The sequence below is a fragment of the Harpegnathos saltator genome, unplaced genomic scaffold, assembly GCF_003227715.2.
Source record: "Harpegnathos saltator strain DR-91 unplaced genomic scaffold, Hsal_v8.6 scaffold225, whole genome shotgun sequence".
Lineage (NCBI taxonomy): Eukaryota > Metazoa > Arthropoda > Insecta > Hymenoptera > Formicidae > Harpegnathos > Harpegnathos saltator.
Window position 1 is genome coordinate 534,437 of NW_020230012.1, and position 14,263 is coordinate 548,699.

The 14,263-nt window shown below is 46.4% G+C and overlaps 1 protein-coding gene across 4 annotated transcripts in view; it reads right to left on the reverse strand.

The window, feature by feature from the left end:
• The window catches only part of LOC105190612 (synaptogenesis protein syg-2), a 306,100-nt gene that overhangs the window by 249,368 nt on the left and 42,469 nt on the right, over positions 1 to 14,263 (reverse strand). For 3 of the 4 annotated variants that reach the window (XM_025298587.1, XM_011153434.3, XM_025298585.1), the window contains exon 3: positions 8,945 to 8,983. The exons of the other annotated variant lie outside the window; for it this stretch is intronic. In XM_025298587.1, coding sequence (XP_025154372.1) covers positions 8,945 to 8,983 — 39 coding nt within the window. The remainder of the gene's footprint in view (positions 1 to 8,944; positions 8,984 to 14,263) is intronic. 4 annotated transcript variants of the gene reach the window in all.

Here is a 14,263-nt window from a genome sequence, read left to right on the forward strand (position 1 = left end):
GCCACCGTACAAAGTATCGCGAAGCCCTCCACTCGTCTCTCGCGGCGCTAAATTCCGCTTTGACTCTCTCCTTCTTATCGAAAGACAAATCTCACGATGTCGATTCGCGTCGATCACTGCGGGGTTTCGTTGCGTCGTTGCGACGAAAATCTCCAGCGCCAAAGGGTAAACGATACACAGAGAGAAATGATATCGCTCGATGAAAACGATTCGACCACGAGAGAGAGAGAGAGAGAGAGAGAGAGAGAGAGGGGGGGGGGAGGGAGAGAGAGGTCTGCATGAATCTGGCGCATTCGGTGACCGCACAATCGGCTGGTCGAAGCCACCTATTACTACTTTCAACACGCCGATCATGAATCCCGAGGTGCCACCATAAATCCAGGGAGTGCCCTTCACGCCGGTTTCTCCGCGCTAAATGCCCCCGCTGATCCATGCCGGCCGGCCGGCGAGCCGACCGAGGCGTGCTTTATGGAGCGCGGGATCGGACGAGAGGTAGCGGCGGCCGTGGCGAACGTGAGACCCCATATTTCCAGCGGATGTAGAACGATCGTGAGTCGGTATCGCAAATGAAATCACGTACTCGCCCGTTGAACACGGAAACGTCGCGAACTACCGTGCACACGATCTCTTCCCCGCCGCCGCCGCCGCCGCCGTTACCGTCGCTGTGTGTGTGTATGTGTGTGTTCGCGAACACGGATTTCACGTCTGTACGTAACGGCGGCACGAAATTAGCGGCACCTGCGCGGCCGCGCGCACCAAGTGTTCTTTCCGGATAGACCGTCAGATCGACAGACAGTGACAATCCCGAGCTCGGCTACGTTGATTCGCGCACTGGCTGTATCTCTATGCGACTGGTACATTTTTAACCACCGCGTGATTAACGTGGACGACTGACGTCAATCGACGTCATGATCTCCGATAAAGCGAGCGCGATCTTGTCTGCAGATAGGTATGGTCGAATCCAAGCGGAATCCAAGCGATACGAGCGGAAGTGGAGAGAGAGCGCAAACGTATGGCATACGGGGAGTCAGTATCGCGCGATTTTGCTAACTGCGATACTAATAGCGGCCGAGAGTAAATATGAACGAGCGGTAATGATGCGTATATACAGAGAAGGAATCGTGATCGAAACGGGCGGCACGACATACGGCGCCGACGTACGCGATCGATCGATCGTTTCTTGATGATGAACTCTTTCTCTCTCTCTCTCTCTCTCTCTCTCTCTCTCTCTCTCTCTCTCTCTCTCGCGTCGCACGAGGCTACAACTGGGAAATTAAACGCGTCGGCATTCGGGCCGCTCGAGCAGCGAGTGATTTATGAACTTCTCGGACGCCTGTCGCCGATGTTCCAAAAATCACCAGCAGCTCGAACGCGACAGGGTGAAAGAGGGAGGGAGATGGAGAGAGGGGAAGAGTGCGAGGTACAACGAACACGAGCGACAATGAACGAGGCAACGTCGTTGCAGCCGGCTCTGCGAAATGGCTACCTGCACTGCTCGGGTTGAAATCAATTGTAATCAACACCGACGTATAAATCAAATCGTCCGTAGGGTAGGTAGCGGGCGGAGAATAGAAACGGTAGGAACCGGCAGCGGCGCGCTTCCTTTTGAATGATTTGTCGGTGGCGCGCGCTTCAGGAACCGCTCCATGGTGTCCTCGTGCCCCGTCGCTTCCCTCTTCTGCGAGAGCATCATCGCGTAACACGGCGTAGATGGGTACGAAAATAAGGGGTAACGATTGCACTGTGTAGACGCCGCAGCGCACAAGTTCGTGAGGAAATAATGGCATTGCGGCGCACGCCAAACATGTCGATGATATCAAGGGGATTTTTTCCGGAGGGAAAAGCAGATCCTTGAAATAGAAACGTATTCGAAAAGCGAGACGACTCTCCGAAATCCGAGTATCGAGATGTTCTCTTGAAATATTGGGGGAGCATGCGATTGCTCTGAAGAATTGAGATTTCGGGCGGCAATACAGTGAAACAATGTGCCTAAAAATTATTACATAACAACAATATTATGTCTCTTCATTTGCTCGGGAATAGCCTTTAGTATGTGCAACATATCGTCGCAGATGAAAATGCAAAAAAAGAAATAAAAAAAAAAAAAAAAGGAAATATTTCAGGAGAGTTATATTTTTCGATGCACTGTCTCGTTATATTGATATTTATCGTCAAAATTTGTCGAAAACTGTAGTATCGAAACTTTTTCAAACAACTACATGTTTCCGATATAAAGTTACATTCGGAACAACCCGTTTCACTATTTGAATTTCGACTACGACTTTTCGCGAGATTGTCTCTATCCGAATTTAAAGATTTTCATTTTTCGAAACGACGCACACCTATCGAAAATCATTATCACTTTACTAGGCGCACGCTATTAGTGGCATGCTCCGTCGAACAATCCGAAATTCACTCGATATCCTCCGTCGTAATACTAGAGTCTTTATACGAGGTCGTCAAACGCGCTGAACACAGAGTAATGACACGCGGAATCGGTGAACATGATGTACACACTGCGATGATCGGATTTGACTGAAGTCAATGAAACAATGCGCTCGCGACGATGTGTTATGTCGCCGCCATAAATTTATACAGATAGACTAGCCTCTGCCGCAGAAGGAAACACAGCAACATATGAGGGACAGAAACAAGTGTTCTGGTTATATTCTTTTTCTTTGGTCCCTCAGTGTGGACAGTGTGGAGGGAAAGATAAAATCTCATCCCTCCCTACCAGCCTCCATTAAGGGACCAAAAGAAAAGGACAGAACAACCAGAAAACTTATATCTAATATGTGCCACGTTCTCTGCCATGGCCAGTTTATCTCTACAAGTCTATGGTCTTCCGCTCTCTTAGACTGGGTCAACCTCGCTTTAAGACGTAAGCAGAAAGCAAATTAACTAACCGATCGACTATTTTTCTTACGGATCATGAATAAACTGTGATCGATCAGTTTGTCAGCTGCTTACGTCTCAGAGCAAGGTTGCGGACCTGAGGTTAGGTCCGACTTACGATACGTCGTTTATCAGAATCTGAAGTTACACACATGGACACACATGTCCACTGGATTGTCGGTTATGAAGTTATCACAAGTCGGCTGTCGGTGTCGACAGTCGTAGTCGTAAGTCGGAAAAGATGAAACATAGTCATCTCTCGCTCCGACACTGATAGCCAACTTGGGCAACTTTATACGATAGCAGAGCAGTCCAAAGTGCATGCGTCCGACATGCGACTCCGACAAACGACGTATTGCAGACCAGGCCTTAATGTCAACCCGAACGCTCGCCGGGGCCGTGTCGGGCGCACACGTGCCGCACCATACCGTACCGTACCGTACCGTACCGTATCGTATCATATCGTGCAATACCGGCGACGACGTGTGTGCACGATGCGTGCCGTTGCTGCACCAGCCTGAAAGAGCCGAGTCGCCGCCACCGGGTCGCCGTCATCTCGTAACTCGGTAATGCAGTTTTCATCGAGGAAGTTAGGTGCGACGCGCGGCAAGTCGCGCGGAGACCGTAGTTTCAGGACTGAGATGTCAGGTCCGCACGATGAGCTTTTCTCCCAGTGCTCTCGCTAGTTTCGGGCATGAGTTGCCCTCCTATTTCCCTTTCACCACTATCTCCTCCGAATATTCAGATGGATAACGAGACGTGCGAACCGCGAGTGTAGGTGTCGGGCCTTCATCTAGGACTAGTCTATCGCTCGCTGAACACGTATAAATCCGAGCGCTCTTTTTCCACATTCTCTCCAAACCCCCCAACTATTGAGCTTCACCCTCGGACTCTCTGCGTTTTCCGTCCACGGGAACGAGTTCGTTTGCTGGATCGCTCCATCGTCTGATCGATAAATCGTCGAAAAATTACAGTACCGGCCATTTCAGGCAGGGGTAGATTCATAGGCGTGCTATTTTCATCTCCCCGCGGATGAATGAGGTCGCTTCATATCCAGAATGGCTCAATTATCCCTGGGTCTAAAACGTTAGTTTTGGCCTCATCGCGCTTTGTATTAATGAACCCTGATTGATAATTTGATTTTATAATAACCTATATTAATTTTGCAAATTATGTCAAATCAAATTCTGCTTTAATGGTGCAAATAATCAATTTATGTCGTTTTTTCTATGTTATATTTTAAATTTAAACTCATGTCGGAACCATTTAATTTAATATTCGATTATCTAAATATTTCACCTATACTTAATGTTTATTTTTCATTTTAATCAGCAATAAATTAATTATATTCTTTATCCAAATGCAAATGGAATATATGAGAGATGACGAAATATTAAATAATCCCGTAAGGATTAAAAGGAATAAATGTTTTTATGCTTCTCAGACATATTTTTATTCCCATAATTTCTTCTTTTTCTTTTAGCGTTGGAAATTACGATGGCACTGTGAAGCTAACACAGAAGTTGTATAGATAACAATAACAATTGTCTGTCTAATAATACTGTTTTACAATAGAGATTTAAATCTGGATTCCGTACAATAACAAAGCCAAAGAGAAATGGAAACAAAACGCTGGCGAGTGTAAACAAGATCGAACTCGAAAAGAATTAAATATTTCTTTTTTCTTTTTCAAAGAAATTATTAAACATAAAACTCAATATTACGAAAAGAATTAAACGTTTTTAAAAGGAATTATTAAACGTAAAAATCAATACTTGCGAAAACTGTAGAAGAGATTCCAAGACTAGTATTTAGTAATTTTAAACTATCTACGATCTTTGATCGAGAACATAATTTATTGTAAATTCGTGATTATAGATCGTTATTCGGTTGTTTCAATCAATGTTTTCTTTATATGATTTAATGCATTTTAAATATAGATATAAATTAATAAATAATCATAGATTAATAAAGAGAGATTGCGAAGAAATAAAATTAGCTGTCTATCCATTTTGGCTGGATTTACTCATTAATCTTTACTAAATTATTTAATGTGCTCATCGTGTATTTATTTCATCTGCAGTTAAGTAAACTATACAATTAATATATTGCTTGGTTGGAAATTCAAAATAAAGATTCATGAAGGTAGAATATTGGGACATGGTTGAAAATTAAACAATTCTGAGATCCTTTTATTGAGGAAAATTCAACCTAGAAAATATGGCAAGAAGCTATCATTTATCATGTTAAAATAAAACAATATAGGCTGTGTAATTTTCTCCAAGTTCAACGGAATTTTTAAGGTTCGCGAATCATAATTTCATTTCGGATAAATTATTAGTATTTAGCCAACGTCGGAGACGTTGGTTTCTTGTGTTATCATGATAACATTTAACGTGAGCAATATGCTGTGCATTTGCAGGAAAAACTTTATATCGGATATTCTGAATTCTGATAATGCGAGACGGCGGTTTGACGGCGATTTTCAGGTCTGATTTGGGGCTTTCTTCCGACTGTTCTTACGATCGACTTAGATAATCTCGAGCGAACGTTTCGAGAGATACGCGAGACCGACGAGCGGTTCGCTGTCACGTATATTATCGCCGACGTTGCATGCGGCGCAACATAAAAAGCGCACATTCTCGCATAATACGGTTAAATACCGTGAAATCGCGTACGGGACCACGGCGTAATCCATTATTCCGAAGGTATCTAATTATAATATGCACTTCAATTAGATCAAACGTACGATTTAATTAACGAATAAATTAATAGAAAAGCGAAGCGACCGAGAGAGAGGTAATTTGGCAAAATTAACCGAAAAGTATAGGAGAGCGATCGTGTGTAAATTACGACGCAATTACATTACGCAATAAAATAAAATTATACACGTTAATTACCTATCCGGCTACATTTCTAATTTCGTCGCACGTGCGAGCGTGATATCGTTGCACGTTAACTTACCGTCAACGTTTCCGCCTAATGCCCAGAAACGCATCCGCGCCGTCGCGACGTCGCGCACTAACGGTGACGACGATGCGGCGCGGGGTGAGGGGTGGGGTGGGGGGGGGGCAACGATCCGGGTGTGAGGACAATTACGCGTTCATTCGATTATATAAAAGACCGCGGTCGTATTAGTCGCGCGACGGCGGCGGAAAGTTTCGTCGCTACATTTATCGCTCGCGAAACTAATCCGCGCATTCATATCCGTCTCATAGTTGGAGTATCGTCAAGATCCCGGGAGCGTATTTTAAGTACCAGAATAATCCGCCTCCTCGATGTCTGCCATCCTTTCTCCCTCTCATTCTCTCGCTCTTCCAACCCTTATCCGCCCTTCCATCTTTGCGGTCGTACGTCTTACCTCGTAAAACCGAGGCGGCTTATAAGCGTAAGCGGAGGTAATCCAAGGCGGCCACCCATAATTTAATGACGTTTAATATGCAGCTACGAACCGACGGACTATTATTCTGACCTTTGCAGCGGGGCGCGGTTATCTCAGTCCAGCGTCGAATCAGGTCGCGGCATTATTATAGAAGCGAAATGAATATCCGTCTGTGGTTATTATACAAAATTTTAAATCACCGCGAGAAAGTTTCTCCGCGACGTTCCGCTGGAAATGAGCGGAAAAGCGTTCGTCCGCGCAAGCGGTCCGCTGATAAAATATTCCGACGAGTTACGAAAATTTCCATTGTCATTTCCACATGCGAATTGTATTACTTCTCTCTCTCTCTCTCTCTCTCTCTCTCTCTCTCTCTCTCTCTCTCTCTCTCTCTCTCTCTCTCTCTCCCTCCTCTCTTTCTCTTGCTGAATACGCGTACTACATGAACCTGTGAGATAGAATTTGTCGCATCGATTCGCAACACAGACGGAGATATAGGGAGTCACGCGTCGAAATTAAATTCCGACTTTAATTGTGTGAAACAAATTCGTAAAGACTCAAGGAAATCAGGAGAATTACGCGAAGCAACACCACTGTTAACAACCAAGAGATCGACATGCCTGCTAAAAGGAAGTTGCTAAATGCTATTTTTTCTCGAAAGAGACACGACGAAATTTCGCGTCATTTCGAATGTTTTTGCAAAACGAGATCCAGACATTTCTCGTCGCGCGCGTCTCTCTCCTTCCTTAGGAGCGAGCGCGAAATTTCAGCAGAGACTGCTGACATACAGAGACGCTCTCGAACGAGTTTCGTTATCGATTGCGCTGATTCTTCGCATGCGAGATTTTCGATGGAAAAAGACGAGAGAGCGGGACGAGACTTGATACTCTCGAGACGCGCGCCGTTATCATCGTCGGCTCGGTAAAAACACCGTCGTTGTTGACAGCGACGCCGGATTTCTTGCGTCACTTTCGTGTCTCGCCGGTGATTTCAAGATCGTGACATCAGCTCTCCTCAGCTGCCGTCATTAATCCGTTTCACCCGCTCTGTTGTGCCAACGGCAGAGCACTGCGCCGTTATATCGACGCCGCTCGTCGATTAAACTAGTTATCACGACGGCGAATCGCGATCGACCGGAAAAGAAAGCGGCGCGTATTCGGCGAGTGCTCGTGCGTGCGGAGGTGCGAATTTGCGGCGTATTTTAATAACGATTTGTCGCGCGCGTCTCTTTGAAACGGTGTCTTTGAAAAATGTTTTGCCGAAGAGAAAGATAACAGTGGAAAGCCGTTGGCTGTTTATCGCGCGCGATCGACGCGCAGAGTCGCGCGATCGTCGATTTTTCTGTTATCGACTTCGTTACTTCTCAGCGATAAAGTGCGACAAAGTGACAAGTCGCGAGACATACAACAGAGAAAATATAAGAGGATGTCATCGCTACATTCGCTCGCGAGAGTATATGAAACGAAAGGGTTTTCTAATATCGTGGTCGCGTATCTTACCGCAAGTGGCGTACCGGCAACGAAGGTCCCTCTTGACCGAGCGCCTTTTTCTAGCTCATTCGATCACCTGATGAATAAAATATTAGTTCTCATGCATTATGATGAAAATGTTTAGCGGCGAGCTCGTTAGTCGCATTTTTTCGAGTATCCAGGTTTCAGATACTGATGTGATATATATATATATAATATATATGTATATATGTAATGATATTAGATTATGGGATTCAAAGCAGCATACGGACAAGTGTATATATCATATCTTTGGTAACTGTGCAGTCGTTCTCGAGAGACATTAAAACTAAATATTCAAGTCGGCTAGCTAATGTTCATCATTACAGCTAAGATATCGAGTCCAGTATAAATGAACGATCAAACAGACGGGATTGCGGGTCACCCCTACGCACGACACGAACACGTACATACAACAAAAGGGGGTGGTTGGTGGTGGTGATGGTAATAGTATTGTGGGTAAGTGGTCGGGCGGAAGGGTCAAACGCGCGCATTGACGCAGGCACGCACAGAGATAAGGAGATGTAGTATAATATCACATATCTAAACATCGATCAACTAAAGCTAAGAGATACGGAGACCTGCGAGACAAAACAAGAGAATAAGTTTGGTGTCAATCGAGTATATATAATATATGTATATATAATATATAATCGGAGTTTATAGTGAGAGTCACACACTGCTGATATGAAAATCAATCGATAATATAATCGGATATACACATATCCATATATATGCGTATACATACATCTTGATACGTGTGAGTCTAAATACACATATGCAAGGGTCGAGTCTGCATGTTACGTATGTATAGATATATATGCTACGGTTAGTATAACGATCAAAAGGTGGTGATTGGTGTTAGCATGGTCGAGCGACGATCGAGGCATCAAGAGAATAAAGGGAAGGTAGATAGTGAAAGAGACAGAGAGAGAAATATAGATAGACAGATATATATATATATATATAGAGAGAGAGAGAGAGAGATAGATAGATAGTAGTAAGAAAATTACAGGGGAAAGAGAGACAGAGACGAGTATTATACGTATGTAAAAGCGAAGATCTATTACGCGTGAAGAAGAAAGTAAAAGGAGAGGACTAGGGCTTTAGAGAAAAAAATCTACTGACTAATCCTAATTGCAAACCAAACAAACGAACCAACCTCCTCGGTAAGGCCTAGCCGAAAATGTTCGCGGGACCCCTGTAACAAAAACATATATAAATCATAAGAAATCATAGAAGAACAAAAAGAAACAACTACTTGACTTTAATGAGAGTGACAGTCGTATGTTACAGTATTACATGAGAGCGAGAGAGACGAGGAGATATACGCTCGACTTTCGATGGGGTGTCGAACGTACTCGCGTACTCGCGGGTCGTCTTGGTTCTTCGCGATCGTGCACGATCGGAACCGCCGTTTAACATTCTCTCTTTCTCTCTTTCTTTCTTTCTTTCTCCCCCTGCCCCCCTCTCTTTCTCTCTCTCTCCTCTCTCACTCTTTCCCTCTCTTGACCGACGATGACTCCTCTTTCTTCGCGCGTCGCGTCGAATCTAAAACAGGGGACGATCCCGTCGCGATTCGAGATCTATGATTTCCTACGCCGACGCAGCAACGGCAGGTCCATGTCATGTGTGGAGAGATTCTACCAATGAGAAAAATCTCCGGAACTATGCGGTCGCGATCGTGCTTGAAGCTTTCGTCTCTTGTTTCGAGCATAGCTTCGAGGTAGGCGAAGTTACGCGCTTCGATATTCGCTCCGAAGCGTGAGCCTCGATTTTCCCCGAGAAAGTCGGTCGAATCCAGAAAAAAACAAAAATACTTCCTCCCCTCCCTCACTCCCCCCCTCTCTCTCTCTCTCTCTCCTCTTTGACACCTCTGCAGATGGAGTCCGTTGTGTGCTCGTTTTTTCCGTTTTTTTCACGGCAGCTGTCCGAAAGGGTGTGATCAGGGACGCGATCGGGGGTGCACTGCGGTGGGCAGCGAGCGCGAAATAAAGTTTACACCGCAAACCCGCTTTTCGCCCCGCGATTAGCTGCTATCGAAAGCGCGGTCGGTCGGTCGGTCGGTCGGCCGCCAAACCGGTCTGTTTAAATCAACCCGCGGAGTCGGACGAGGGTGACGCGATCCAACGGCGAACCGAAAATCGCAAGCGCGTTGAGCCTTTCGCGGCATGACGGAATTACCGCGAAATAAACGCGAGTTACATCTCGCGGAAGAGCGACGCGTCATTAAGCGCGCGACCACGACGATAAATATGGTAAAACTCTCGCGAATATTCCAACAGGGTGTAATTTGCCGACAAAAACAGAAACGAAAGACCGCGAATAAATTTCGCTGCGAATTTGTATTATGCGATATAACGCACTGGACTTTTGGCTACGGTCACGAAACGACAACGGGCGGAAAAAGAGGAGAGAAAGAGGAGGAAGAGAGAGAGAGAGAGAGAGAGAGAGAGTGAGGGAGACAAAGGATAATTATTTCGGCGCAAAATTGCAATGAAGTCACTAGAAACTAAGGCAGCTGTTGCCAGAAAATATTGTCCGCGTGCTATTCTCGCAGATGCTGAATCATCGATGTGTTCTTTTTTTTTCTCTCTCTCTCTCTCTTGGATCGAAGAAGAGCGAGTGCGGGTAGGCGGAATATACGCGCCGCTCTGATTACTCTTCGGCGCGTTCACAAAAATGTAGTAAAACCGTGATATACTACACTCAACTGGCGCACGCATGGCCGGCGGGCGTTTACATATGATAACGCGCGCGGAGGCGCGTAAACGCGAAATATCGCATAATAAATCGTGTCTTTTATTTCCGAATGTACACATATCCGGCAAGCTTTATTTTTCCTACTGACATGCGTGTGAAACGATCATCATGTACTCTATATCGAAGATTAATGCCTACGACGGCGCCGCTACTGCCGCCCGTGTGTGAAATCGAAAGAACAAAAAGAGACAAAGAGAGAGAGAGAGAGAGAGAGAGAGAGAGAGAGAGAGAGAGAGGGAGAGAGAGAGAGAGAGAGAGAGGGAGAGAGACAGAGAGAAAGAATGTGCCAATATCCTTCACGTTGCATATCGTCGGTTGGTGGAAAAATAAATCGTGTCTCATTAATATGCACACGTCCACAAGCATATACACACACGTACACACGCACATACACACACACACACACACACACACACACACACACACACACACACACACACACACACGTGTAATTTTTCCGCGACGTAATTCGCGACGGCGATACAAGTTTCTAATTTATGGGCAACCGCGATAAGAGACTCCGATAACGGGGGAAAGAGAGGGTAGGGCAGGGGCGAGGGATGGGAGAGTACCTTTTATCGTTTCTGTATTATTCTCATTCATTACATTGCGGAACGCGTTCGCGGAAGATTAAGTTTCTCCATCCGTTCGCCGCCACGCTTTGTTCCACTCGGCATTACGGCAGTTCATACAGAGAGGAGCGTATTACTATCGCTCCGCCGGGCGCCACGTGGTGCAGCGGAACTTATACAAGGGAAAGTCGATGGATAACGCCGGCCATTGTAAGTAGTACAACCGAGATAACAGCGCGGTGGAAGAACTTTTTGTCGAAAAATTAAACCTCACGATAGCCTCCGGTAGGGAAATAAACAATTTACGGTGGTGATCGCCCAAAAGTGCAGTCGCTCTCGAGTAATTGCGGAAGGATTATCGTAAGAGGTGAGACTGAAGAAAACGGAAGGTCGTCGAGACGATGACGTTCAACGCGCTGAATGGGGAATTATCCACATTTTCGCGTCTCGATCAGAGGAAGAAGTGGAGGAAGAAAGGACTGTTCTCCATCAAGAGTCTCGACCAGGGAGAGAAATGGTCACGCGAACGAGATAGAGCAAGAGAGAAAGAGAGAGAGAGAGAGAGAGAGAGAGAGAGAGAGAGAGAGAAGAGCCCAGGCAGGGAGAAACTTGCGAGTTTTGAAACCGTTACGTTGGCGCTGCTGCCGTCGTCGCAGTCACCGTCATCGTTGCTGCCGTTGCTGCAACAAGCTGATTATACGACGCGATGAATAGGGAAAAATTGCCGTGCGCGCGATCTCTCGCTGAGCGGCCGCGCGCGCGCGCGCGTATCTTGCCGGGAATAAATCAGAGACGTACGGTGAGGAGGGGGAGGGGGAGATTCAGGAGCCGCCGGAGATACAATAAATACGCGCACACAGCTGGTTACGAGTGCACGACGATCGATCGAGCGAAAACGTTGCGGGGAACAGCCGTTGTGCGTGCGCGACTCCAAGTCTCTTACCTGCGTTTTAAAAGAGGCGGCGGCACGAGCAACGGACCCCATCCGAAGTGTTTTTCGTTACACGAATCTCTTATTCGCGACTATCGCATTTCCTCAAATAAAACTCTACAGGATGGTGTACTTATATTCTCTTTCCCGTTTCTTTTCTTTTCTGTATATCGTTATTAACGCGTTGAGAGACGAGTAAAGAAGGCGAATTCGCGGAAGAAGCAAACCCAGGTTTATCTCCTGCGCTACTTGCGAGATCTACGTGACGATGCCCGGCGACGACGAGGAAAAGAGAAAGAGAGAGAGAGAGAGAGAATCAGAGAGAGAGAGAATCAGAGAGAGAGAGAGAGAGAGAGAGAAACATCGTGCCGTAGAGAATTTTGCCGCGCAAGTAACTTGCGCGGCAAGATATCCGTAGCGCGAAGAGAGACCCAGTTTACGGATTGTCTTTGTCGTGTTCGCACGCGCGCGCGCACGCAAGCGGCGACATAATCTCGGGGAGAATCCGACGGGAGTAAGTGCGGCGACGATGGGGTCGATGGGCAGAAGTTGGTGTTAACGGCGGTGCAGTGAAGGTTGCGGAAGGTTTCTAAATGTGCGGTGTTCCCCTGTGTCCGCGGTGTGTGTCATACATATGTAGCCTACCGAGTGTACGTGAAGAGACACGGAGGCGTGACCGGCCGAAAGTCTCATAACACTTGGAAACAGGTGGCGTACTCTCGTCTTATTGCCCCGACTAGTTCGCGCCAGAGGCGGAGGAAGAGGGAGAGAAAGAGAGAGAGAGAGAGAGAGAGAGAGAGAGAGAGAGAGAGAGAGAAAGAGATACAAAAGTAAGAAAAAGGGCAAGAACGTGAGAGGCAGAAGAGGTGAGTGTGCGAGTGCACGAGTACGACGAGCTGACGGCACGACGAGACGGACAAACGAGGAAAAAGCCAATTCGACGTTAACCGAGTGAAACTACGTAGGCAAAGGGAAGTTGAAACGCGCATAATAGACATTTGACTTTGATCACTCTGGATCTCTACTTCCCTCTCGCTCTTTCCCCCCGCCCCCCCTCTCTCTCTCTCTCTCTCTATCGCTCCTAAGCTTTAAACTAGAACGTTAATTTCACGGTAGCCAAAGAAATTCCTACTGGAAGCTCAATTAGAATAACATACCTAACGATCGGAATGTGATTACTCGTGTAATTTCGTATAAGCGTTATCGGAGAGAGTAATTTTAAATCACGAAACGTTCGTGCGATATGTTACGTCGGTATGTACGTATATACGTGTACACTCATACATGCCAGAAGTGCTTGTATTTGGTCTGCGACAAAATGCAACTTTGTACGAGGCTGTATACATGTACACGATGAGAGTCTCGACGCGCTCGAGTGTCAATCGCACGAAAGAGGAGTACCAGGCAAATTCGAGTCCCCGTGTGTACTTACGAGTGCGCATGTGTGTGTGTGTGTGTGTGTGTGTGTGTGTGTGTGTGTAACAACTACTCGTTCGCCAACATAGTAAAGAATGAAAAACGGAAAGAAGAGAGAGGACAATCATGTTTATGCAATAATAATTACCGTCAAAGACCGTCGATTATCGTACGATCGTCGTTCGTCGCTCTTGGCCGCCCGTTAACGAGGCTTTGCCAAGGGTTTCATCGTGCGAAAGGTAACACAAGAAATCAAAGTCGGGATCAACCAAGAGACCAACAGACACACATACAACTATTGTTAAACGCGCAAGCTGTCGTGGCATTCTGTTTGCGTTGCAGCGAGTACATGCATGACGCGTGCGAACGGTGCAAACGTATACGTGTATTTCTCGTCGCTCAGTGGCTCAGTGCCGACTGCATCGACACTGATCGGATACTGAACGAATGCGCTAGCGAATCTAAAGTAACATGTAAAGCGCCTTTTCGCACGAGCCAGTCGCAGTCGCAGCTGTATTCGTCGTCGTCGGAAAGTTTTCATTTGTATATTCGTGCGTTCTCGGCGCATTTTCCGCGTGCGAATACGCGCCGATATCATTACCGATAAGTGGTTCGTGCGAAAAGAGAGTCTACCGCTGCTCGTAACCGTTTCCCGTCGCGACCGGTCGGGTCGTCGCGTCGCTGCCCGCGACCTCTTTTCCCCCTCGCTGTTTTTCTACAACGCGCTCGAAACTGAGCTAGCGAAACTGAGTTACAAATGTTCAAAACGCAACACGATAAACCGTAAAATCGCCGTGAA